The 27,066-nt window shown below is 32.1% G+C and overlaps 6 protein-coding genes across 6 annotated transcripts; 5 read left to right on the forward strand and 1 right to left on the reverse strand.

The window, feature by feature from the left end:
- Positions 1-362: 362 nt before the first annotated feature.
- Positions 363-7,061, reverse strand: LOC109598065 (BUB3-interacting and GLEBS motif-containing protein ZNF207). Its single transcript, XM_049965694.1, has 6 exons — positions 6,893-7,061; positions 6,578-6,786; positions 5,400-5,649; positions 4,732-5,113; positions 4,437-4,671; positions 363-2,113 (listed from the first exon to the last, which is right to left on the reverse strand). The coding sequence occupies exons 1-6, from the start codon at positions 6,931-6,933 to the stop codon at positions 2,028-2,030; spliced, it is 1,203 nt and encodes a 400-aa protein (XP_049821651.1). The 5' UTR covers positions 6,934-7,061; the 3' UTR covers positions 363-2,027.
- Positions 7,062-8,254: 1,193 nt separating this feature from the next.
- Positions 8,255-10,670, forward strand: LOC126266567 (glutamic acid-rich protein-like). The gene is made up of 2 exons (XM_049970817.1): positions 8,255-8,585; positions 8,641-10,670. The coding sequence occupies exons 1-2, from the start codon at positions 8,255-8,257 to the stop codon at positions 10,668-10,670; spliced, it is 2,361 nt and encodes a 786-aa protein (XP_049826774.1).
- A 389-nt stretch (positions 10,671-11,059) lies between these two features.
- Positions 11,060-12,440, forward strand: LOC126266477 (uncharacterized). The gene is made up of 2 exons (XM_049970540.1): positions 11,060-11,187; positions 11,252-12,440. The coding sequence occupies exons 1-2, from the start codon at positions 11,185-11,187 to the stop codon at positions 12,386-12,388; spliced, it is 1,140 nt and encodes a 379-aa protein (XP_049826497.1). The 5' UTR covers positions 11,060-11,184; the 3' UTR covers positions 12,389-12,440.
- Positions 12,441-12,688: 248 nt separating this feature from the next.
- On the forward strand, positions 12,689-15,457 carry LOC126266433 (uncharacterized). The gene is made up of 5 exons (XM_049970338.1): positions 12,689-12,944; positions 13,101-13,322; positions 13,377-13,709; positions 13,761-13,811; positions 13,865-15,457. The coding sequence occupies exons 1-5, from the start codon at positions 12,716-12,718 to the stop codon at positions 15,181-15,183; spliced, it is 2,154 nt and encodes a 717-aa protein (XP_049826295.1). The 5' UTR covers positions 12,689-12,715; the 3' UTR covers positions 15,184-15,457.
- A 1,844-nt stretch (positions 15,458-17,301) lies between these two features.
- LOC109598025 (protein yellow-like) lies at positions 17,302-18,961 on the forward strand. Its single transcript, XM_049970823.1, has 4 exons — positions 17,302-17,309; positions 17,586-17,806; positions 17,863-18,218; positions 18,271-18,961. The coding sequence occupies exons 1-4, from the start codon at positions 17,302-17,304 to the stop codon at positions 18,901-18,903; spliced, it is 1,218 nt and encodes a 405-aa protein (XP_049826780.1). The 3' UTR covers positions 18,904-18,961.
- Positions 18,962-21,407: 2,446 nt separating this feature from the next.
- Positions 21,408-26,718, forward strand: LOC109598036 (protein yellow). The gene is made up of 4 exons (XM_020013844.2): positions 21,408-21,728; positions 24,633-24,895; positions 25,216-25,598; positions 25,659-26,718. Exons 2-4 carry the CDS (start codon positions 24,640-24,642, stop codon positions 26,394-26,396), a joined length of 1,377 nt encoding a protein of 458 aa, XP_019869403.1. The 5' UTR covers positions 21,408-21,728; positions 24,633-24,639; the 3' UTR covers positions 26,397-26,718.
- Positions 26,719-27,066: the final 348 nt, after the last annotated feature.

Raw genomic sequence — 27,066 nt, forward strand, 5'->3', positions numbered from 1 at the left:
TAAAATTTTATGACATATATCTTTAAATGCCCTTAATATACAATGTTTTAGGGGAACATGAAGAAAAAAAAATAATAAATAGTTTTAATTACTTATTTAAACATTGCAAGAAATAAAACTAAAAATATAGTGTATTAACTGTATACACGTACAATGAAAAACCACTATAATACGAGATACAGTCTAATAACCATAACAGCGATTTCTCTTACTGTTTATTTGGAGTATTTGCCATTAAATATTAAGACTTATATAAGATTATATATTTAATATTGAATAAGATTAGTTTTGATATAAAAGAAATATCTTATTTAAAATTGTAGTTACAAAACTAAAATAAAATGTAATAAAACAAGGGTAAATCGAAATAATTTTTTTATTTATAAAAACAAATAATACGATACATGTATATTAAAGAACTACTATGAACATAGAGTTATACAATAAGAGCAATAGCACAGGGATCCTGCCAATCAAACTGTTCTAAATCTGCTGAAAACTAAACCTAAAAACAATCGTTTAGAACAGTTTATTTCGAACCAGGACCAACAGGTATAACCCTGTGATTGTCGTCAAAATCCGACAATCGCCTGTCAAGCCTAGATTATCGGCAGGGGATCAACGACCCAACAGCATCGGAAAGTTTAATCAACTGCTTTTTTATTGCTGTGACCAGTACATCACCTGTTTCGTGATCAAACCGCGATCATTGATAACGAACAAGACTGTGGATTGATGGTTTGAAGAAGGAAAATGTGAAAATCACGGCGTGATCAAAACAGGGGGTTGCGTCAATCCAACAGCCTCGGCTGTGACTTGGCATCGCCTGCCATCTACAAATTCCCTCAGATAAGTATTGTGAAATTCTCATACCTGCACGTGTCAGAAGCTGACCGACTTTCTTGTCGCGGATATCGTTAACGGCAAAGTGGTCGTTTCTGGTGCCAATATGAAAATTCGTCCAATTTACACCATACACCAGTTTATAAAATAAAAAATGTGTTCTCCGTACCTTTTTAGTCAAAACAACGGTAGCTCTTGATAAAATAATTTTTTGGTTGAAAACATTAGATGCAACTAATTCTTTAATTGATTAGCTAAAACGTGTCGGTGAACCACTAAAGGACCTACCTTTTTTGAATATATACATAGACGGAGCCATTTTCGCGTACAATTTTTAACATTACACATATTATCTTTGAATAAATAAGTTAAACAATCTAATCAATCGACTGTTTATGTACAACAAAACAATGAATCAACTTAGTCTGCTTACCTTTAAGAAATTCATATAATATTTAAATTTAAATATTTGTAAGGTAATTATAATTTGTACAAACCTGTTGCCATTAATTCTGAGGATTTCTGTCTTTCATTAACAGCAAATAAATAAAATACCTCTTATAAATTAAATATATTTTCAATAGTAATTTGATTTGAGAAAATCAAACAGAAATCTACCAGAAAATGGCAAAGTCCAAAAACACAGCGCCAAAAAAATCGTTAATAATCGTGCTCAATTAGACAGGGGCACCAACCTTATCAACAACGTGGATTACAAGTAGCGAATTGCAAGTAAAAAGACGTACATACCACTTTGTGGGCGGGTTAATATAGATACGGTACAATATTCGATAAACCTGTCAAATAAAAAATGCATCAGACAAAATAAAAATTATATATTAACGGACAGAGCAATCAAAAGGCATGCTTCCGTGTTGAGATCTACATTCTACCCACTTTAGTTATTACTTAACTATTTTCAAAATAACGAAACCAACCGAATTGACGTACGCACATGTTATTAATTGACCGAATATACGACGGGTGAAACTCACACAGTCCCTCCAAATCGTCAAAAATCGTTTAGATTATATACTTATGTTAAAAAAACGACTGTGCAAACTCCATCCGTATGTTGGGACGGTCGAACGCGGACTGTTCGGTTTATCTCATAAAAAAACGTGTGTTGTGTATGGTTAAACGTTAGTTTAGACTTGCGGATGGTAGACCAGATAGACCGGTGATCATCTGAACCTGGGCTGCATCAACATCGGACCGGCGGGAAACATCGGCGCCCCGTACACCATCCCCGGCGGCATCCCTATCATACCTGGTGACAGAAAAAAAACAGAAGAGAATTAGCGATGTCATTGCATCGGTGCACGATGGGTCTGCGGACCCGTTTCGGTGACCGAAACTCAAAAATAAAGATCGAAATTTTTCATATGTAATTGGATATGTCACTTAAGAAAATAAGTTTCGTTGATATTTTTGGACAAATAAATATTGCAGGATCAGTTGGGCTGATGTGTTCTATACATCTAGTAATTGTATTATTATTATTACTACCCTAGAAAACAATTTTTTCATAAAAATTTACTATAACAAAATTTGTATTTCCAATGGAAATATTGTATTTTGTGTTTATTAAAAAATAATATAATAATAGCGCACGAAAGTCTGTATTACCTACAATTGTAATGTGTAAAGTTGTTAAATATATTAACAAATTGTACTATAAAAAACAAATTATCGTTTAGTTTTAATGATTTAGTTTATATAAATTAATTCTGTATATTTATCAATTTTGAGACGTCATCCTGGTCAAACAACAATTCGAATACAAATTAAATTCCAGAAATATATGTGGAAACTACTCCTTAATTGACATATCTAGTTACATCTGAAGTAATTTATATAGTAATATTTTTTGGCCTTTGGCCACCGAACCCCGGATTCGCGTGCCCATTGTGCGGTGGGCGGGTTCGTCCGCGTCCTTCGGGTATTGCCGTACGCGACACGTCCGCCTCGGTAAAACAAGACTTGCATGATCGTTCATCTAGGGCCGGCCGTTCGGACGGGAACCGCGCAATCCTTTCAATCTTGCTCGAACCAATTTTTTTTAAAGGGGGATTTTTTTTTGGGGCGCACTTCCCGTCCTCGGACCGCCGAGTTTCAATACAGTTCTAACATGGAATTACTTACCTTTCTCGACAAACACAAGAATTCTCATTAAAATAAAAGATTACGTACGTATTATGTAAGCCTAGCAAATGAATATAGACACACAGCTAATTAAAAATAAACTACAAAACCACACATTACAAAGAAGTGTCCTGGATCGGATTCAGTAAAAAATAAACAAAAAATATATATAGACAACTAGTAGAAGAATTTTACCGATCTAACTCCACTAAGGATTACGGTTGATCTATAATGTAAGTTTTATTGGAGTTATTTATCAATCGTGAACAGTTTAAAAAACATAACAGGAAAACTTACAGTGTAGATGTATCTTATTTGGGACGTAGAGCGCTTTACGAAACGGCAATACCCGAACGGCGTCATAGATTTCTTCTGGTAAATGATTAGTGATATAAAAAAGTAGATAACACGATATATAATAATGTAAATACTGTCAAATGGTAAATTGGAATGCATTAAATCCATATATAATCAGAGACCTTAAACAATTACTAGACCGGACGTCAAAATTCGTGGCCGAATTACATTAAATATTGAAAGCACGTTCAAATGCCAGGAAAACACACGAAACAGTGATGGCCAGTCTAGTGAGAAACGACAATGTTCGTAAAACCACTGGGCAAACTAAGCATTGTGACATTTATGCAGGCATGCCAACACATAGTGCGTGATTAGAAGTACCTTGGTACTAGACGAGCCACCCCATCTTGTCTCATCTTCCGAAAACACACAACACTATGTCAGAATAATTTTCGATTCAGCAGTAAACAGCAAAAATAATAATAATAATAAAAAACACCCGTCGAGAATTTGTTGTGGCACGTTAATTCCTGAATGAATACGAGAAATGCGACGAGGGACAATGAATGAATCAATTCGATTTAGTAAAATGGATTTATTGAGTATCTCTCGCATTCATCCGTCATCCGTTATTTGGGAACATGTTGAGGAATGATTCAGTTCACTAGTTGGAAATTGATTTATTTTGTTAGTACTTATAAAAATACTTAACAAAGTTAACACAGTTGAGCTAAGAGATATAAAAAACGATATGTAATACTGAGTCAAAGAAGTAATAATTATAATGGTTCATTTTGTATTTTTGAACTAATTAATGATAATTCAAAGGAGACAAAAACCACTCATCAATATCAAATATACTATTTTGCAACTGTTTCTCGTTTATAAAATCGTAATTATATTAATAATGAATAACACTACAGATGCGAAATTTGTGCCTCCTTGACAAAAACCAGTCTCTAAACATAGTCCACTATAGTAATGATAAAAATAATAACAAAAAAAAACCCGACACTCGGTCACCAGTCCGTCCACAGTCCGTGCGCGTGCCCCTTGTACCCCCCATAGAAATCAATACACCCGAGAAACAGATATCGCGACGCGACCGCCCTTTGGCGTCACCATCGCCGCGTCGTCGTTTCACGTACCTGGTGGCATGCCGATGTGAGGCGGACGCATCAGATGACCTCCTATCAGAGTCGGCGGCCTGGGCAGCATGGGCGCCATCACCGGCGGACCGCCCGGCAGCATGGTGAGCGGCGGCCCGCTCACCCGTACCGGAAACCGCTGCATCATCGCCGCCTGGTTCATGGCAGCCGCCGCCTCCGCTTGTTTCGCCTGTTGGGCAGCTGCTTGTTGTGCCGCCGTCACCGCTATCGCCAGCTAAAAAAATTAATCGTCAATTGTTCAAAATAAATATTGATATTTTAAAAAGCAAGTTACATCTGAAGCCGCCGAACTCGAACTTGAGCCGCTCTCGTCATGGTGCTGTTTGTTGGCCATCGAGCGGGCGTATTTCGGGTGCCTGGCTCTGATTTCCTCGAGGGATATGTCTTCGGCCGGATGGATGATCTTGCTGGCGCCGCCCGCAGTTGCGATCGTAGCCACTTTGGGATCGCCGCCCGTCGAACCGCTTGCACTTCCACCGGGCGTGTTCGTCGTCGGCGGCGCACTTATCGTTGCACCTGACGATATGGGCTTGAAATCCGCTCCGACGACTGGTGCTCCAGGCGATGAGGTAGGTATGACGCTGGGGAAGAGAGGTTTAGGCGGTCCGGCTTGACTTTGCATCATCATATGCGGTGGTGCACCCATCATTTGCATGCTAATAAAAAAATTATGATTATTTTCGGTATTATTTTAAAACTTTTCAAATGTTCAAAGATTCAAATCAGTTAATGCACAATACGCATTAAAAACTAAACTGGATAAAGATAACCTTGACACTTTTCTACTACTAAACGTTTATTCACAAAATGTATATTAGTTCACACACATACACACACACACACTTCGACCTTGAGGATTGCAAAACGCAGCCCACAATTACGCACACGGTCTATTTAAAGCAGGCCGCCGCTGCCAAACCAAACAGATCTCGATAGACTTACCCGGGATGCATGGCGAAGTGTGGCCCCATCGGCATCATATGCCCCATGGGGATGCCGGGTGGCATGCCGGGCGGTGGCATCATACCTTGCATCATACCCGGCATGCCCTGCATCACGCCCGGCGCATTGCCCAACAGACCCTCCTGCTTGACCTTCTTCTGGGACGGTTCGTCGTCATCGGAGCCGGAATCGTTGCCCCTGGTGCCCTGTTTCTGGCGCTCGTGCTCCTTCAGATCGTTCGGCGGTATGCCTTGAAAGAAAAACATAACGGAGTGACGGGGCAAATGGGCGAGTGGCGTTAATCGGCGCGCGGATACTAATTTTAAAATCGTACGGCGGTTACATATACACAAAACCATCGCACACGCATCGAGACTTAAAAATAGATACGCTGGCTGTTTACCTTCTTCCATTCCATATATTTCGGGCTCTATTTTCAAACGGTTCGACATGGAATTTTGGTAACGTTTCGAAACCTTCGTTGAACGTATCAACACAGTTTCGTCTCGAAAATTAAATGTTTTCAGAAATTTAACGCTTGTAAGACATATTAATTGAAAATAAAAATAAAGTAACTGTCTCAACTATTTATTTATTAAAAATTATTTATGAATGCTATGTATATTGTTATCCATTATTTGATTCATTTATATATTTTTTATACACTAAATTCTATCAGGTTTTTTTTCCATAAAAAATAAAAATTCTTAAACATTGTTCAAAATTTTTGTCTAAATTATGGCATATCAATATTTTCACATAGGAAAAGTCTACATATATGAAAGTGATAAAAATTAACATACTTGACACACTAATAACACAAATATTTACATTACAACAAATTGTGAATTAATGCCAGTATTTATAATCTTATATTATCACAATAGAACTTATTCATATATTTAAATTTGATTTGAATATGCACATTATATTTTATTAGTATACTGTGCAAAACAATGGTATACAGTATAATAGTATAATTATTTAATTTTAAACGGTTGGTACATTCTACTATTCTTTCACATAACAACAATTTCCAAAGTAAACAAACAAGTAGTTTTACATGGAAACATAATTTGAAACTTGATGGTTCTTGAAGAAAACAAGACTTGACATCAACATACCAGTTATAGCAACATAAACATTGACTTTAACCCCACACAAAAATAGATATTTACCTTCCATCCCATATATTTCTATCTCGATATTTGAACGGTTCGGCATGGAGTTTGGAACTTTGTCTATAGTCTCTTTGTGGACCTGCATACAATGTATAGATAATCCAGGGCCAGTGTAAAGTTTTTTGTGACAGATGTGACATTTGAAATGCTTGGCTTTCTGATGCTGTATCAGGATTTTCTCGTCCTCGAATTCCCTATTGCAGTACCTGAATTAAAAGTTAAGGAAAAACAAATGCTATAAATAACCGGATCGAATGTTACGAGCGTATGGACGCCAACACTGAAACTGTGTCACGATTGTAAAAAGGATACCAGCACCAAGGTTTCGACAGCTTCTTCTTTTTACGACCCATTTTGGGATTGAGCTACTTAAAGTTTAGATCACAGATAACACGCTTGCATGTACAAGCAGAAATTAAATTTATAAACTGCGGTATATCACAACACTATACAAGCTCACTGTTAAGATGGCCGACAAAAGCACAGTGCGACGCAACGATTGACAGTGGCACACCTCTATTACTACGTTATAGGCATCTACGTTTATAAGCTTATACCCAACACTAATAGATGGCTCTACTAGATATCTTTGTTCTCAGCTACGGAGAAATTTTAGTAGGTGGCTATAAGAAGAAACAGAAAAAGTAATTTACTCTTTTTCAAATTTATATTTGAATGTAGTGTAATAACTGAATAATCTGATTGATTTAATTAAAAATATACAACCACAAGTTTTAACAATAAATTACTGCATTATATATAAATAATTTTAACAAAATACTTCCTGTAGTGGGTTTCGAATCTAAAATGAATAAATAAAATATTTAATACTCTCAGAAAAATATACATTCAAATAGCTGGGCACTATATACGTAAATATACCTGGAAGTATATTACTAAAATTTATATTGAATGAAATAAGAAAAATTATACAAGTTGGTTCAAAATTCGATGTATCTATTTTAAGAGCGTATTTTTGAATCAAAATGAAACATTTTTTATAAACATGTGTCTTATATCTTATATCCTCCAAGTCAATAAGACATTTAAAAAAAAAATGCGACTTAAAATGCACTTTCAAGCTGTAAAGGCAATAAATTGCGACTACAATTGCATCATGTACAAGTATTTAAGTTACAAAATAAATATGTTTAGTTTTAATAAAATATTTAGTAATATTTATTTAATTTTTAAATACTAGACATAAAAAATTAAGTTAAACTTATATGTAGAGAAGGGTCGTTTTATAAATATTTTAATAAGTGCTTAAAATTTATATTATATTATATTGATACGTATTATCAAGGAAAATTTACATTTAAATTATCACACTTAATAATAAGTCACTCCCAATTTGATATCTGATGTATTTTTTTATCTGGAGATAACCATATAACTAGATTCTGTTACTGTAAACTGTTTCACAAATAATACAGGTACGTTTTAAAATAAATTATTTATACAACTACAAATATATTTTTACTTGTGTTGTTATTAATTAAAAGTATTTTAGTTTATCTATAATGTTGAATCTTCAACGTTACCCTTAAAGGAACCTCCATTAATATCTAAAAGTTAAATTTTTATTTAATCTGTCAGTTATTTATCATTTCTTCACTGGAAAAGATAATTAATTACTTATTATTTGTTGTCAATTATTTTAAATTTGTACAGATGGATAAACTAGAAGAAGATTTGGCCTACATCTCTAATTTGCCCCTGGCAAATCAGAATTCTATTACCAACTTGAACTTAGCACTCGCACAGCTGGAACAGGATTTACGAAACTTCGTCTACGATAAAAGTGCATACGAGAAAATTATCAATGTGTTGGTTGATCTGATGAAATCAATTCCAATAACCAACTTTGAAACGGGAGAGCTGGTGGGTAAATTAGAACGAATCAACAATGTACTAAACCTGAAACTGCCCGGTAGAGGATCAACCGCAAAAATTAGCCTAAAGCAGAAAACTGAACCAGTTCAAAAAGAACTTGTTCCTATCTGTAAGTAGTAGTTATTTCATATCTGATAATGGACAATACATTTAATTTATTTTAGATGTTACAACTGAAGAAAATGAGGAGAATGATCCTCTTTTCGCTGAAATTAAAAGTGACTTATCCAAATTATCAGAACAATTGGAAAAATTCAATGGTGATGAAACGGACCAAAATTATCAAAACACAAAATCAAATTTACAACAAATATTAGAAAAATTATCTATTATTTCGGACAGCAAAGGAAAAAAGTACGAAAAGGAAGTAAATCGTCTTTTAAGAGCTTACGATAATAAAATCACATCTTATAAAGAAAAACAATTCGAACAGCATGTTAGGCAAAATCTTATCAAAAACACAGGTCAAGCAAAGCCGACATACAATCTTATGAGGGCTCAAGAAGATCGAATTTATAATTCAACTCCATTGACGAATGAAGAACCCGTTGAAGAAATTGAAGGTCAGCGAACTGTTTTTGAACTAGTAAATAAATACAAATCCATTTTACAAAATCTTAAAGAAGAAAGAGAACGAACTGGAATTACCAAAAAGTCATTGAAGAAAAATTTGGAACAGCAAGAACAAAAACCGCAAGAAGAAGTTTCAAAAGAAAATAATACTGTTAATAAAAACAATGTTAATTTAATAATTGAGGATAAAATAAAAGTGGAATTACTTAAACAAAAAGAAAAAGTAAACAATGTGGATAAAAGTAAATCTAAAGAAGAATTAGATAAGAAGAAAAAGAAAGAAAAGTCTAAAATAAAAAAATCATTAGCAGAAATAAAAGATAAACTAGCAACAATTCGTGACGAAATAAAATTGAAGGACTTCAGCAAACCAGTTACCAATATTGTAGTTGATCTAAGCGACCTGGCAAAGAAGTTAGAAGCCGTCGATATTCAACTCACTTTTAAAAAACAACTAAAAGAGAAAAAAGCAATGCTTTCTGAAATTCAAGAATATTTGGATATCATAAATCGAGGAGAAACTATGGGAACTATCGAGGAAGAAAATGAAGTGGAAGATGAGGATTTGCAAAATGATAATATTAATGACGAACAATTTGAGGCACTAGAACTAGAAAATAAGCATCAAATAATACAGGAAGATGAAAATGAAATGTCAACTGGAAATGTTAAAAAAGAAAATACTATTGGTGTAGCTGAAACAGAAGAATATAAAGACGAATTTGAATTACTTAAGAAAAAAGAAAAACAATTAATTGAAGAAAACAAAAGATCAATGGAAATAGCGGACAAAGAAGAAAAAAAAGAAAAATCCAGAATTAAAAAAGCATTATCAGAAATCAAGGACAAATTGTTAGATATACGCGATGAAATAAAAACTAATAATGCATGTGGGACTGATGTTAATTTAGTTAACTCTCTAAAAGAACTAACGAGGAAACTGGAAAACATCAATATTAAATTGGAATTTAAAAGGCAAGTGAAGGAGAAAACTGCCTTACTTCTGGAAGTTCAAGAGTACTTGAATATTATAAATTCTGATGAATTATTAAAGCCTGAAGAAGAAGAAATTGAAATAGTTCATTCAAATATTGATGATAATAATAATAGTGAAATACTGGAATCACCGGAACTACAAGAAAACAACTATGAAAATGAAGAGGATTGTGATATAAATGAGAAGAGAACAACAGATGAAATTGTTGATGATGATCCTCATAAAGTCGATATAAGTGTAGAAAAATCTAATGAATTCGTTGGAGATGATTCTAATGAAAATAATAGTGAGAATTTTGATAAAAACGAACAAGATAAAGTCATAGAAGGTAATATAAATGAAGTTGTAGAAGACATGGAAGACAAGAAATATGTTGAGGAAAATAAAGCAGAATATAACATAGAACAGTTAAAAAATAAAATGAAAAATGTAAATGAAGTAACTGAGGGTGACCTTCAAGAACTGAATATAGGTGAAAAAAAATTCGATGAATTTCTTGAAGATGGTGAAATAATGAAAAATGAAGAAAATCAAAACAACAATAAAGAGGAAGAACCATGTACAAAAGTTGAATATGATGATATACCGGTTGTATGTGTAGACGATGAAGAAGATAACGCGTAAGAAAATGTTGAAAAAACGTCTAATAGTATTTTATTTACGTAGTTTAATTTTAATATTTTAATATAATCAATATCCTATTATGTTATTCTTGCAAATAAATATATTTTATTAAATATATTTGGTTTTATTGTTTAAATACCTGGAAAATAATTTGATTTCATATCAAAAAGTGCAATATTTGTATTTCCACGAAAACCATTTGATAGATATGGTAGATACATAAATGTTATTATATATAAGAATTATGTGATAACATAATTTTATATTTTATACCGTTATTTTTTAATAGACATTTAAGTGTAGATAACTTATTTCTGAAAATACTAATAATATCAATTTCTTAATTTTCGTAAATTTAAATATGATTTAAATTAACTCATAGTTAAGGAATTTATTTTTATTCAACAAACAATGATAAAACCTTATCAAATCGAAGTGCCATCAGAGATAATCTGACATTAGCCATTTGTACTGATATATTTACACGTACAAACTACTGGCATATTACTGCAAAATGGTGAGTATTTTTATCCTGCCTTTTTATATTATTAAACTACTGAATCATCAATTTGGTATTACAGGCCGCAGATTTTCCAATTCAATTTAAAGTCCAGGACATGGTCAGTTATTATAACAATTTGGCGCAAGCCACAGAAGTTGTGAAAACTAGAAGATCATCCTTGGATAATATAGCCAAAAAACTACCAAAAAAAATTGAACTGGATGTTGATATCCTAGAAAACCAAATTAATGAAGTTGAACATCATCTGAATAAATATGTTTCATATGTCAAAGAGGATCACCAGGAATTCCAAACAGTTCTTTTTACTTTGCTTTCAAAACTTGTCCAGATTTCAGATAAAGAAAGTATTGAGAAAAAACAAAGCTTGAGCAACAGAGTCCAGAATTTATTTAAATATTTGAATCAACGATTACCAAATAATAGCAATACTCGAGCAGCGACTCTCAATGTATCAGATGCACAAACTTCTAAACCATTAATTGTGCAACAAAAATCTAGATTAGCAAGAAATCTTCAAAATATTATAAAGGAAGTTGGAGACTACCAGGTGTACGAGAAGGCACGCCATCAACGTCTGCAGACGACCTTAATGAACATGCTCATGGAATTAAGCACCATAGAAGGACTAACTGAAGAAGAATATGATCAGGGTATTCAGAAAATTAATGAACTGCTTAAGAATCTTGTCGATAAATTTCCCGAAAAACCCTCACAACAATTGTCTATGTCAACAGATAAGGATTTAGATAAGATAGAGGAAGCAATAGAATCTTTGGACGTGCAACTAACAAACTACACTACTTATAGTAAAGAAGAGCAAAAATGGTTCGCGAACACATTGTATCACTTTTTAACAAAACTGACCAAATTCAAAAATGCACGCAGCAAAAAGTTAATTGACTCGGTTCAACGTCTATTGAATGAACTAAATGCAAAGCTACCGGGAGCAACAGTTGAACCTACTCAAAAGGGTGAAAAAATCTTTCAAACTGAACCAAGAACAGATAATAACGCAAATGAAAGACCGTCAGTGTGGAAACTTAAAAATATTTATGAGAGTCAGTCTCAAGATTTTGCATATACTGAATCAAATATGAGCTTGTGGAGGGCACAACAGAACATCAAGGGAAAATATTTGTCAAGGAATATAGGGTTCAGCAAAAGCACCCCCGATCTTGACAAAGAGGTTGAATGAAATAATACTTAAATTGTTATATTGATTATTAATAAATTTTATTATTTATATATTTTATTTATTTTCCTACATGTAATTTTGAAAAAACCGTCACAAGAAAGTATATGAATTGCATGTGTGGAAAGAAACAAAAATTATAAATTAATAATATTTGCCAAAGACAATTTAGATTGCATTATTTTAGTACATGATAAGCTTGATATGATAAGATTAAACTTTTCGACTGATATCAATTAAACAACGATTATTCATTGTAATTGCGTTCGTACCACAATATTTAATTTTTATTGTTCTGTGTTTTTATTGTTGTTCCTTGTTTTTTTCAACATGCAAGAGCAAATTTCTCTTTTGGAATTAAAAATTTTAAATCTTGCAAAAAGTAATAATGTAGATCAAGATTATCTGGATTTGGAATTGGAAATTAGAGAATTACGAGAACAAATTGAAGGTCATGCGACGTTGAAACCTTTAATGAAGACTTACCATATAAAATCTTGTGACGGTCTGCAAACAACATTGGAGTCAATCTACCAACAAATGCGAAAAGAATGTAAAGGTAAATAATTGAATTATTTATTCGTTGTAATTTTGTTTACTTTCTAATACTGAATCTGCTAATTATCAGCGAAATGACTGGGAAATATTGTTGTTAGTAGTAAATTTTAATTTAAGGCGTATGTTTAAGTTGTTTTTTTTAAATACATATTTTTAGAAAAAGAATTACAAACAATTGAAAATGACATAAAATCTATAAAAAAAATAATTAACGGTTTAAACAAGCTTTCATTAGAGGAAGCTGAAGATAAAATAAATTTAATTATGTCTAAACTGGATAAAATTTGCGTGGTAGAAGATGCCGACAAAGTAAAGAAGCAGTTATTAATTAAATCTTGTAAAGAAGTGTGCACTTCCATCGAAGAGTCAAAATCTGAAAGTAAGTAAATGAATGAAAAATAAAAATGTATAATAATTATTTAAATATCTGTAGATGAACTCTCAACTTTAGAAGGAGAAATGAACAAATTGGAAGCAGAAACTCGCAAGGGCACTATAAAAGACACAAATTTATTACATAATAAAATCGATAAAATTTCTAACGCCTGCAACAACATTGAAGCAATTAGTCAATCGAACAAACAAAGGAAATCAACCATTTATAAGAAATGTGAAAATCTAATTCAAGTTTTAGGACAAATGAGCAAAAATAACAGTAAAAATGATGCAGCATCTGGAGAAGATAGTGAAGAAGATGTAGATAATTTATCCACCAGCAGCGAAGAAAGCAGTAGTGAAGATGATTCAGATAGCGAAATGAGCGAAGGCAAGTATAATATATATTAATGTAATTTTATTCATTTATTAATAATTTCAGAAGACGACAACGTTACTACTTCTACAGTCGACACTCCAGTTACTGATGAACGTAAGTAATTGATTTTTTTATGATACGTAATAAAACGTATAGAATGTTTTCAGACAGCAAAACAATTCCTGACACCGTAAACATTCAAACATGTACATGGAATACTGAAAATAATTCAGATTGGAAAAGGAGAAGCATCCATAAATTAAAGTTGTCGGAAGATTTTCTCGGAAGCAAGAACCAACTCATAGAAAAAAAACCGACTCCCAAATTAAGTGTAAACAAACTTAAATTACCACCAGCTTTTTCTAGCAGTACACCTAATTTGAATAGAGTTGAGAGTAAAATGGGAGGCAAACAAAGCCATATGAATGATATTTCATCCGACAAGTCTTCAAACACATATAATATGATTGATATGGGGGAGAAAACAAAACAAACTAAAGGAATTAATGTTTCAAAGACAGTTTCTGCTAGTACTCCTCATTTAGCAGGCAGTAATAAAAAAGAAACTGGATTGAACTCTTCTCAGAATAAAAATTTTCAACGTTCTGTTGAAAGGAGTATTTCCCAGCCAAGTAACAAAAGTAGTGAAATGAATGTTGACAAATATGATGAAGAAACTATAAATTTCAAGATACCAGAAATGATTTCTGCAAGTACTCCTTATTTAGCCAATGAGGTTGATGAAGAGACTGGTCTATTTGCTAATAATGAAAAAAGGAATAAAAGGAAGTTAAACAAGACAGATTCACTTTCAACAAGTGTTCCCTACTTGTCCACAATACATGATCTGGATTCAGGCATAAATAATTCAGGTAAATTGGCGGAGAGAGTCGGACAGTCGCAAAATTTTAAAACGTTCGTAACAAGTTGTGTGGATATTAAAGAAGAAGAGATGAAACAAAGAGACCAAGATGTGGTAAAAATGAGCTTACCAAATATTTTTGTTTCTGTAGAAAATTCAGATGACTCTCAAGAGAAGCAGAGTGAAATAATAATTGAACCAAAGAACATTGGAAAACTGAAGATACCCGAGGTGTATATCAAGAAACCCTTAAGGGTGGGGAGTGGCAAATGGCACTTAGATATCAAACCAAAATCTGACAGTGGAAATAAGGTTTCAGACAAACAAATTGACAATCGACTAGAAAAATATTTCAATCAGGAGCAACGACCGGTGAAAAGCAGCTCTGGTAAGGAAACTCTTAGAAGAAAATTACTAGGGAAGCCTATAGCGTGTTTGGATGAATTCTCATTAAGAATACTAGATTCACAATATAAACAAATCCTTGAAAACTTGAAAAATGAGGACTTCCAACGCAATGAGCAAGCTTTTAAAAATTTAACTAAAGATGTCAACGTTAGTGATGCAACAATTGACATACAATTTAGAAGATTTTATAATCAAAATATGACGAACTCTTTTTAAATGTAAAATATTTTATTTTTCAAGGTGTTGGTTTTATATATCAATAAATATTATTTATAATACAAGTTAGTTTTACATTTTTTATTGTTATTGTGAATATTGTTAATACGTTTAACCATTTAGAATTAGCAGTAGTAGATATTATCTTTTGTGTTATTGGAAGCCTCTTATTGTTGAAGCTGAAAGCAGTCCTTTTAAAAAGTAATATTTTATTATAGGCAGTATTATTTAATAATATTCTTTTTTGTATAATACTTAACAATAATATATTTGTTTAAACATACTATACGTATATTTTGTATAATGTGACTAAAACATTAAATGACATTATTTTTATAAATAAACTTCTGAGAACTTGTAGTGATTAATTGATGATAACGGACATGTCACTTTATTTATTTTATTATATTTATTTAAAAAGTACAAAAATGATGCAGAATTATTAAAATTTGTATATTTAGTAGTATATAATAAGCATCGATATTAATTAATTTCTATTTTCATCTTCAAGATGAAAAAATAGTGTTTTGGTTTTTGTTTCTATTTTATCCGAAAAATAAATAATTATTTTTATAGATAGGAATTTATTCCTTTATCCTACGTTCGTGAATTATTGTTCTTTTGAAAAAGTACAAAAGTAAAACTTTTCTTGCTGTTCTACATATTAAGGAAAAGTCACAAATAAATTTAGGATATGTCATGCTTAATCTTCGGATGTTATTGCAATTCAATCTTACCCTAGGACACAAGTTCAAAATTTTATTATATGACCAACTAATTTTAAAAAGGCAAATTTAGATTGTAGATTTCGCATTGCTTGGTAGCAAACATAACATATGTCAATGGTAATACATAATTTGCACCACCGAAACCATCTACGATTTATTAACAAATTTGTTAATCAGAAACTACAGTTTTCCTGAGTTATATTACTTGTCGGGAATGGGTCACGATTTTGAGATTCCATTATATATTGAGATTCATTCATAACATTTATTTACACTTTACTCGAAACTACGAAAATGTGTTCGTGGACCGCGACTTCACTTACGCACTTTTTTTAAGAGTGATTCGATTATCCGGCCCACGGCTACATTCGCCTGCCCATTGGTGCCTTCGTTTTACTTAGTTTGTTTTCCCAAAACAAGACACTCATTTCCACTTTACACATTTAGATCGATTTCAAAACATTTAAAGATGAACACTGAACATAATTCAAATGACTTTTTTTAAATTCCCAAATTAAAAACATGAACCATAGTTTAAACAATGTTCATGTAAACACAACGTCTCTACGCTGATCCTGTGCCGTGATCAAAACTGCTTGTTTTGCACTTGCAGTTACAGATCGACACATGTAAGACAATCCACACAGATTCTACATATCGACGTCTCTTTTAACGCCTTCTCAATATATGACGACTCTTTGAACGCCTTCACAACTTATGACGTCTCTTTCAACGCCTTCACAACCTATGACGCTTCTTTTAACGTCTCCTTCTCCATTAACGTCTCTTTCAATCTTTTCCTATTCACTTGGAATATAACTTTTGGCATTTTCCTCACATTCCCATGCGCATAATTATAAGTTCGATTACTACTTAATGATTTTACAGTTACTTATTTTTTTCGTACTCCATATGTATTATAAAAATTAATAGGTAGAATTAGTCCCATTTTTCTTTCACATTTAACCATATGTAAATGAATAATTTACTTTGTGGGGATAAAGTAGATAACGATAAAATTTCCTGTGTGTGTATTTACTTCCTTTTAATTCAGTTCTTATCTGTTGTTGTTATAATTGACAGTCTTATTATGGTAAGATTATTTCATAATTAGTTCTTTATACAAATAACTGTAAAATAATAGGTATAATCAAATAGTTAGATTAAAAAGAAATACATTTTTAGATATAAAACTAAATTAAATACGATTTTCTCCTGACAAATTCATAATCTTTCAATTTTAATAAACATACGATAAAAATCAAGGTTTTTGCAAATAGGAGATTATAGTATTTTAAATTTTTAAATAGTATATTTAGATTCTGCATTTGGAATTATTTTGTTACACAAAATTTCATTAATCCTTTGTAAAGCAATAAATAAACAAATAATGACTATGTAAACATTGAAAGCTTATAACTTGAAAAGGAAAAACGTTTTATTAAACTTTTATTGACAAATCGTGCCAAATTATATAAAATGTATAATTGTATATGGTATAGTAAGCGTATTCAAGTAGATATTAATTAAGTATAGTTTATGTAGATATGAACAATACACAAAAGGGAAAACCGCAATGCGTGATTAAATATGTTGATTCATGTTTGCAATGATTAAAAGTATGTAATTATTGAAATTAATTTTAAATAAATTAATAATTTTCTTTAATAATAATTTTAAATTTCAGATTCTTCTGGTTTTATTTATTACCTCTTTAAGTAGTGTTTTAACTTTGGAAGAAGCGTTTGCATGGAATTATCTGCATTTTCCAAATGGTACTGTTCCTTCCGACTTTGTACCTATAATACCATCTTCCTTTGAGGTATACAAAAAAAGAATATTTGTAGCAATACCAGTTGTTGGAGAAACTCCAGTAACTTTGGGATATGTCAATTGTAAGTTATATTGTTCGCTCAAAATTTACAAACAAAATATTTAAGAACTCATTTAGTTCCAGTAAAAAACAACACCATTCAACCGTATCCAGACGAAACCAGCCAAAAAAATATAACTTCTTCAATTTACATTAAAAAAGATAAATTTGACAGGCTATGGGTGTTGGATTGCGGTGCTGTTGACATACTGGGTGACAAGATCCAAATTAACCCACCAAAACTTCTCACCTACAGTTTGACAACAAATCAACTGATTCGAACTTTCACCTTTCCGAAAAATCAATACACAAATGACAGTTTATTTGTTTATTTAGCTGTAGAGACTGTTACTGAACAAGACACATTCGTTTATATAGCTGATATTGCTAATAACTTATTGGTGTATGACTGGAAGCAAAACACATCCAAAGTGGTAAGAGTTGTTTGTAATTTTTTTATTATTGTTTAAATTACAATCGTTTTAGATTTCCGATGAAACATTTAAACATAATCCAAATCACGTAAACTTTGAAGGCATTAACAATAACTACAACTATCCTCGTGGATTAAGTTCCATGAGCCTCACGGGCCTCGATAAAAATAATTATAGCACTCTTTACTACAATCCGTTGGCAAGCGTAGATCAATTCGCAGTTAATACTCGCTACTTAAGGGATTCAAACTATACATCCAATGCGTTTGTGAAATTGGGGACCAGATCGTCAAACAAGCAAATTTCAACATCTGCCTATTACCCGGAAAAAGATATTTTGTTCTATGGTTTGGCCCATAAAGGATTGGTTTATTGCTGGAACAGTCACAATAATTATGAAGAAAAAAATTTGATTGTTCTGTATAATGCGTCAGAACGTCTTCCTACATTGGACGATATGAAAGTGGATGGAAATAAGCTGTGGCTGTTTTCTAATCAATTCACATCATCAAAAAGCGAACGGTTATTTGTGAGAAATGTTAACTTCAGGCTGATGATCGCCCAAATAAGTGATAATATAAAGAAATGCGAAAGAAAAATAGACCTTATCACGCCTTCCGGATGTACTAAATGGTTCTTTCAATATTATATATTAATATTCGCTGTGTTGATAAAATTGCTGTAAATTAGTTGATCCATAAAAAATAAAAGAATGTTGTAATTAAATAAATTTTTTTAAAGAATTTTATGGATGTTTTCCTTACATCTACGACATTGCATGAACGTAACTAGTGAAAGTAATCTTTCTGCTGTTATCATCTTTTAATGCGTAGAAGAATGTGGCAAATACGGAAGTGACGATGTTCGCTGTTTTTCTATTACGCTTACGAACGTTAACAATAATTAAAGAGGCCGAATAAAATTATTTGTTGCGTGTCGGACATAACTGTCTGACGTGAATGAACATTCGAACTGAATGTTCGTATAAATTATAAAATATCTCTGTGCTACGAACGGACAATTTGGGTCAAGAACAAAATGCTGTGGTACAAACTCGTTTTCTGATTATATTTTTTTCGTTCTCCTTTAAATATCGACAAACGATCAATCAGACAACTGAACGCGACCATTGTGATTTATATGTTTATTTATATGTCGACTAATAAATGGGCTTTCGAGTATAGTTTTGTTAGTAACGTTGGGAAGCTGTCAATTACGTTGGTGTAAATTTTTTGTAAATAAAATGTAAATAAGTTGGACATATAATATATAAAAATTAATTGGGAAATAAAAAAGATACAGAATCTGATATAAAATCACTGGCACTATTAATTACATATTACAAATTTAAGAAATTTCACACTTTTAAACTCTAATGTTGTAGAATAAAATTTTCTGTAGAATTTGGAATAATTAATTGTTTTTTAAATTTAGTTTCTGTTTGTAAAAAATTCTGTTTTTACGGATGAATATCCACTATTCTCACAAACGAAAGCAAAATGAAACTAGAAGTTATTTCTCACTTTTACTCAAAAATGACCAACATTAGTAATATTTACTAATAATAAAATTTATATTTTAATAGCTTTGATTTCTGAAACCAATAAATTACTTCTATTGAAAAAAAGAGTTGCAAAGTTATAACTCTTAAAAACAATTACACCTCCACACCTCGATTTTTCCCAAACGGATTATCTGAAAATTAAATTAAATTGAATTAAAATGTAGTTATCGTTGTACGTATCTGATTTCTTCGTTTTAATTTTAACAAAAATGGCTACCGAATATTTTTTTTGACCTTTGTGGATGTAGGCAATGGTTAAAAAAAGTAAAAATTAAAAATTTTTAATCCTATCTATTACAAAGACGAATAAAACAAAAAAAAAAGTTGAAAATAGATAATTCAATTCAATTTTTAGTATAAAAAGATATATCTTTTAAAATACCATATCATTATTCTTTGTCTATATCTCCAGTGATGTCCTTGACATTTATTATTTAACACTGGGTCACATTTTTCACAGTTTACGATCAGCTTGAAACCTAATCCTCGGATACTATGTTCAATAAAATTTATATTTCTCCCAATTTTTTTACAAAATATAGTCATAACTAACTAATATTTCAATTATCATTATATTCAGTGTCTTGCAATATTTTTTCTTTTTAAAGACGCCGTTTAAGACCTAAATGTTTACTTTTTCAATATTAAATCTATTATACGGTCTGTTTAGGTATTGTAAAACCTATAGAAGAAATAAACTCTAATACTTCATCTATCGAAAATATGCGTTAACAAGGTACTGAGAGACACCTATCTAATCGAAATGCCGACGTAACTAAATGACTGTAACTATCCATTTTTGTGATTTTGCTATATAATTTTGTACGCATTTTAAGGTGCAAACTTCAAATTAAAGCAAAAAGAAAAAAAATTGATCAGTCGCAATGGCTAAATATTTAACAATTTTTCATCTGGTTCCATACGTCTCCCACCATCAAATTGTTTGTGTTCATTTGACTTTCAAATTGTACAGGGTGTCCCCAAATTGAGTGTACAAAAATTAACTTGACTTCAAAATAGGCCTTCGACCCAATTTAACTATACGTATACCAATGTATAAGGAAGATACAGGCCTTCAAAGATTTCTCCAATTGCAGTTCTTAGTAGCTAATCTCACAAAATTCTTAATCAATTTTGATTTTGTACGGAGGGTCTTTGAATTAAATATATTTATTATCACACACAAACAAGAGACAACAAGATATTTGGGTAAAAACTGTAGTAAAGTTAATTTTTGTGCACGCAATTTAGTGACAACCTGTATAAAATATATTTTATTTTATAAATAATCTACGTGTATGTGGATTTTTAGAATGAGAATGTCTCACTTAATGTATTCGGACATTCGGTTCAAGTAGCAAAGTACGGAGGAAACCACAAAACCTCACATCTTCACTTCCTGCGTACATTACTTTAGAAGTCCAACCGGATGAACAGTTTTCGTCAATTAACCACGATAAAATACTGAAAAAGTTCTTAATGATAATTTTTCAAAGACGTCATAAAATTTCCAATCAGTGAATCCCCCATCGCTGACGTCCCATCTCCTCACCAATGAATCACACCGATACCTGTGTCTCGTCTTCCTGCAATTTAAACCGAGCGCAAACGTCGCCGAGCTCAAACCGACTTAAGTAGAGGGGACCGTAACTTGTCTTCTGTTCCGCCTATGTTAACTACATGTTGAAGGTCAGTTTCGGACTTGACTTGGACTGAAAGAGATCGCAGTCACACCTAAAAGAAATCATGCGTGTTGCTCGAAACGGTGCTACATAGATATACTGTTCTGTTAGAAATTTTTGTGTGCTGCGTGCGTGAATCGTGGAAAGTGAAAATCCGCTGGTGTCGTGTCGGGACGACTTGCCGGACTGTTTTCGATTATGTAATGAAGGTGTGCGGGTGAACGAAGATAGTACTTAATTACGTCTTAGGTTTATTTTTATCAGGTAATTGTTCGGCTGCCTTTTATTTTGTTGATCGAAAGTGTGAATGAGTTCGGATGTTCTTATAACTGTTAAGTGTAATTTATGGTAATATTTTACTGGTTAGCACCGTATGAGAGCTTCTTTCAAGACGGCGATGCATTATTTATAAAAAGGGTTACCTCTCACAGATAGATATAGTTTGAATGGAAGATCAACATTTTTACAAACTTATATACATATATTTGGATCCTAACAGATATTATAAAATGGTACCAAATAAAAGTTGTTAAAAAAATAGCCGGTATTGTTAAATATTTATAGATCACTTTTATTCTAGAATTATATAATATAGGTGTGTTCGTTTTAATTATATTCTTGAACATTGTGTACATTATGTGACACACATATTTTGATTTCTATTTCTTGTTTCAACATCTTGGTTATTTATTACCCCGTGGAAGTTTACCGATTCAACAATAAGATTCAAACAGTTTGTTATCGGTGCATTCTTGAAATTTTCGTGTCATGATTTTAAAATGAGAATTTGTTTCGGTATTATAGCGATTTCTGATTAATAAATTCGCTTTTAACTAACTATTCCTACGTAATCTCTGTTTTTGAATTAATTCACAAAATTAATGTTAATCGTTACTCACCTTGCAAACAATTTATTTTCACATTATTGTTTCGTGTAGAAAAATATATGTTATTACCAAAGAAGTGTTACGCAACAATTTAATGAAATGTTGTTCGAATTAATGGTATTCAAATTAACTAAATAATTCAGCAGGATTTTAATGATGCTGTGTGGATGGAAATAAACAAAATATACGGCAAAAATCAGACTTGAGGTTTTAAGTTTAAGTTAAGTATTCATGCATTAATTAACAAACCGTCCGTGAATAAATTACTAACATAAACAATAAAATCGATTTCTTAATTGCACTGACAATATCGCTTTGGTGCGTTAAATCTCGTTAATTATGAAAAATTACGAAATAATAATAAACTTAATTGTATATGTTGTTGTTTTAATTAGCATGTAGTAAACAGTTTCTCTAATGAACGTGTTATTGAGATGATAATCGATCAGGATATATAGTTGTTTATCTGTAAAAAATTGATAAATCAATGGCAGAAATTCGATTATACACAGTCAATTAGAACGCAAGGTTTTATTAAATTTCACCATTGATCGGAATATAATAATGGCTCCATATTATTTTTGTTGCTTTCAATTGTACTCGACATTTTTATTATAATGAATTAAGACTATTTTATCATATATATTAATATACAATAAACTACCTACATGATAGTCTATTACTGTGGACTAACATCAATTCCCAGAATATATTATTAAAATTTAAATACTAATAGATGTGATTTGTACCTGTGGTATTTTAAAGTACATTTATTTTATATTAGTCTAGTCGAGTTGTAAAACAGTTTGTCGCATGAACTGGAAGCGTGAAGATTGTAATCGTGTTTATAAATTTGCGTTATAGTGATAAACTACAGTTGAATAAAAATATTGGCAACCTATTACTTCATATTTACGTATTTTTCATTTATATTATTGACTGTAAAATCTAAAATAGTCACATCATTGAATATGTGGATCTCCGTGTCACAAATTCATTCGTGGAACCAGTTTTCAATGAAGAAACCTTTTGAAGAGTAACTAACAGCCCATACAAACGATTCAATTGCCATCGAATTATGCAAGAAAAAGAAATCTTCGTAACTAGGTACATTCATTGAGTTTTATCCTGCGGGTCTATTTTCGGACGCAAATTACGCTATTATGTCTGAGGTCGATGGACTTTGAATCGAACATTTTTTTGCCCACAATAATTACCAAAAATATATGTAAATATTGCGGCGTTGTTTGTTCAGCTTTCCCCTCATATTAAGGCGGACAATTGTTCGCGACGCCATTGCGAATATTAACTCATCAGAACATTTACAATATAAAAATAGACGTGCATGCAAATCGAAAGAAAGTTGCGAGCTAAAGTTCAAGCATTTTATACGGGGGATAACCGAAAATTAACAATAATCAATCACAAAATACTCGAATTAAATTTTTTTCCTGTGAGAGAAAGTCTTTATAGGCATTAAGCATGCAACAGCGTAAAAACAACATTCTGTCACTGTTTATTGTTCATCTGCGACATTGTTAATATTTTTGAGAAGTAAACATTAGAAAGCCTGTTAATAAAAACATTTATTTAATTTAAATTAACAAATTGTTTGCGAGCTGCATCCTAAATATCGCCGCTTTCTCTCTCACTCATATTTCGTAAAATGCAATTCATAATCGTTTACGTTTTTGTGCTTTCTTTAATCTGGATCAATTTGACAAGATCAAAAAAAGTGGCGCGCCAAAAATAATTTGATATAACTGTAATGCAACAGGACGTAATTCAACAACGAGGCTTTAATTTTATAATTATATGGTCGGCGTTCGATTTCTTTGGCGTTCCAATTTTACGGTTAATTTTGTAAAATTAAGATGTGTAATTTTATAGTGGTTCGTTCCCATAAGAATGCAAAACACTCCTAAATACATTTATGCTTATTACATAATAATAATGGAAAAAATTATTTTTTTCTTAGTAGAATGAGTGAAAACAATGTTAAAATAAATTTCGAAATACAGTTTTTAGGAATTTTTATGGTTTAGTTTAATTGCCATTGAAGCGAGAACTGTGTCCAATAATTCGTCCGGTTTGAGGTCATTTGTCAACCCTAACCTACAACAACATATCCTATTACACTTTCAATTTTTACCATTTCTAATTATATAACGTACAACAGCCTTGCTCTCATTGTTCCATGGAATTCTCACACACGCTGAACGTTGCACGCAATATATATTCAAATGTAATATTTTACCATATTTCTCTCCTTTTGTTGCAGAATAACCATGCATACCATCTGTATATTACTCTTAGCTAGTCAGGCTTTCGCCATGGACAATTTAAAAGTGGCATTCGAATGGAAGAAACTCGATTTCATGTACCCATCAGCAAACGAAAAAAGTGCTGCTTTGGAAAGTCAGCAGTTAATTCCAGAAAACAATTTGCCCTTGGGTTTAGAGGTTTACCAGGACAGATTGTTTGTGACTATCCCCAGGTGGAAACCTGGCGTTGCCGCTTCTTTAGCTTACATTTACCTAAATGGTGAGTATCTGGATACAATCGGAAATTTATAATTTCACTTAGCGCCAAGGTCTAGATACAGTTTCAGGTGTTTATCATTATTAAACACAAACCTTTATAAAGGTTAAATTTTTATTAGTTTAAATTTCAAATGCATAAACAACCCATTGTTTTGGAAGGATCAAAAATACATCAAGGTTAAATTTGCAATTCCTTTCCGTTACAGGTATTACATGACTACTAATACAATTACTCACTTGTTTAATATTCATCACAACGGCCAAAAATCTTGCAATAGTACAACGGAATTTCCGCCATTCACATTATTCAAATCGTTGCAGATACACCAAGCGATCCGATTTTAAGACCTTATCCAAACTGGGAGGCGCACAGAATCCACGACAACGACAACCCAGAGATCGTGAGCCCGTTTCGAATTAGAGCCGATCAGTGCGGTCGATTGTGGGTCTTGGACACTGGATTTACTGATATTGCGGAAGAAAGCATAAAAGACGTCACACCTCCGAGACTACTGATATACGATCTGCACAATGACGAGTTGTTACGATCGCATATAATCCCAAAGGAGCAAAGGAACAACGAGAGTTTCTTCGCTAATATTGTTGTAGAAGACCACGACTGTGAAGACAGTTACGCATATTTAGCCGACTTGAACAGGCCTGGCCTCGTTGTATACTCTTGGAAGAAACAGACCTCCTGGCTGGTGAGTCACAATACAAACTATGTATAATATGTCAATCTTTGTAACTTATAATATTTTCAGGTTAAAAACAATTATTTTCACTTCGATCCTCTGGCTGGCGTTCTTAATGTATCCGGCATTGAGTTCATCTGGAGTGATGGTATTTTTGGTCTTGCTCTTTCTGGCCCGGACAGTGAAGGTTACAGTACACTTTATTTTCATCCGATGATCAGTTACAACGAATATTCGGTTAGTACTAAGATCCTACGAAATGAAACTCTTGCCAATCAAAGCTTCCAAGAGTTCAAATTTCTGGGCAGTCGAGGACCAAAGAGCCAAAGTGGTGCTTCTTTCCTTCATAAAAAGTCAAACGTTCTGTTTTACGCTTTGATTAATCTTAACGCTGTAGCATGTTGGAGGACCACAAATCCAAAATACACGATGCTCTCCCAAGGCCGTATATTTATGAGCAACGAAACAATGGTTTTCCCCAACGATATCAAGGTGGACACCAATGATAATCTGTGGGTTTTGTCAGATAAATTACCCGCATTTTTGTATAAAGGACTTAATTACAATGAAGTCAACTTTAGAATTTTGACAGCGAAAGTTGCGGATGCGATACGGGGAACAGCTTGCGACTCTAAGTTAGTTGTATCACCGACAATTATGGATAAAATAATGCCTTCTAACAATCCTAATCCAGTTAATCCTGTTAGTAACGAAATTAATAACAGGGAAGAGAGGAAATCTGGATCTGCAATAGTTCAAGCTGAACTTGGTCTTTTACTAGTTTCTTTATTTGCCATATTGCGCTAGGTATTAACAAGTTTGGAGAAAAATGTTTTACTGTGTTTGTTTATTGATTATTACAAATTAACAGATTACTTTCTAGTATCAGTGCTAGTCTATTTTGTAAATAAAAATGTAAATAATCAAAGAAAAATTACAGGAAATATTTTTCTTCCAAATATCCATTGTTTGTATATTTTTGTACAAAACTGTATTAAAAATGCTTTTTATTGTATTGCTATTGAATTTATTTATTTTAGATAACGTTTAAACACACACAGATTATTTTGTGATTTACTAAATTTTCTACAAAGTTTTATACATTTAATTATATATCTCATAAAACTAATTTCTGTTTTATTTAAGTTGAGGCGTACATTTATTTCCGTCTTATTCAAACACTAATTTATCATTGTCGGGAACTAAAATATTTCCATTAGTTCTTCAATTCCACTAAAATGAACATCACAGACAGTCTTTATTACATAATGAAAGAACTTCAACAAAAGTTATCAGCAAATTACACCATACTACTCGAAGGATGTTATGTAAATTGGCGACCAATATCTGATCTTGATCTTGATATCATCGACATAATTTATAGATGGATTGTAAAACATTTTCCAAACCATACAGTTCATCTGGATTTAAAAAAAGTTGACAATTTCTCAGTACTGTGGCAGAAAATGGGTAATGG

Source organism: Aethina tumida, chromosome 1 (assembly GCF_024364675.1).
Source record: "Aethina tumida isolate Nest 87 chromosome 1, icAetTumi1.1, whole genome shotgun sequence".
Classification (NCBI taxonomy): domain Eukaryota; kingdom Metazoa; phylum Arthropoda; class Insecta; order Coleoptera; family Nitidulidae; genus Aethina; species Aethina tumida.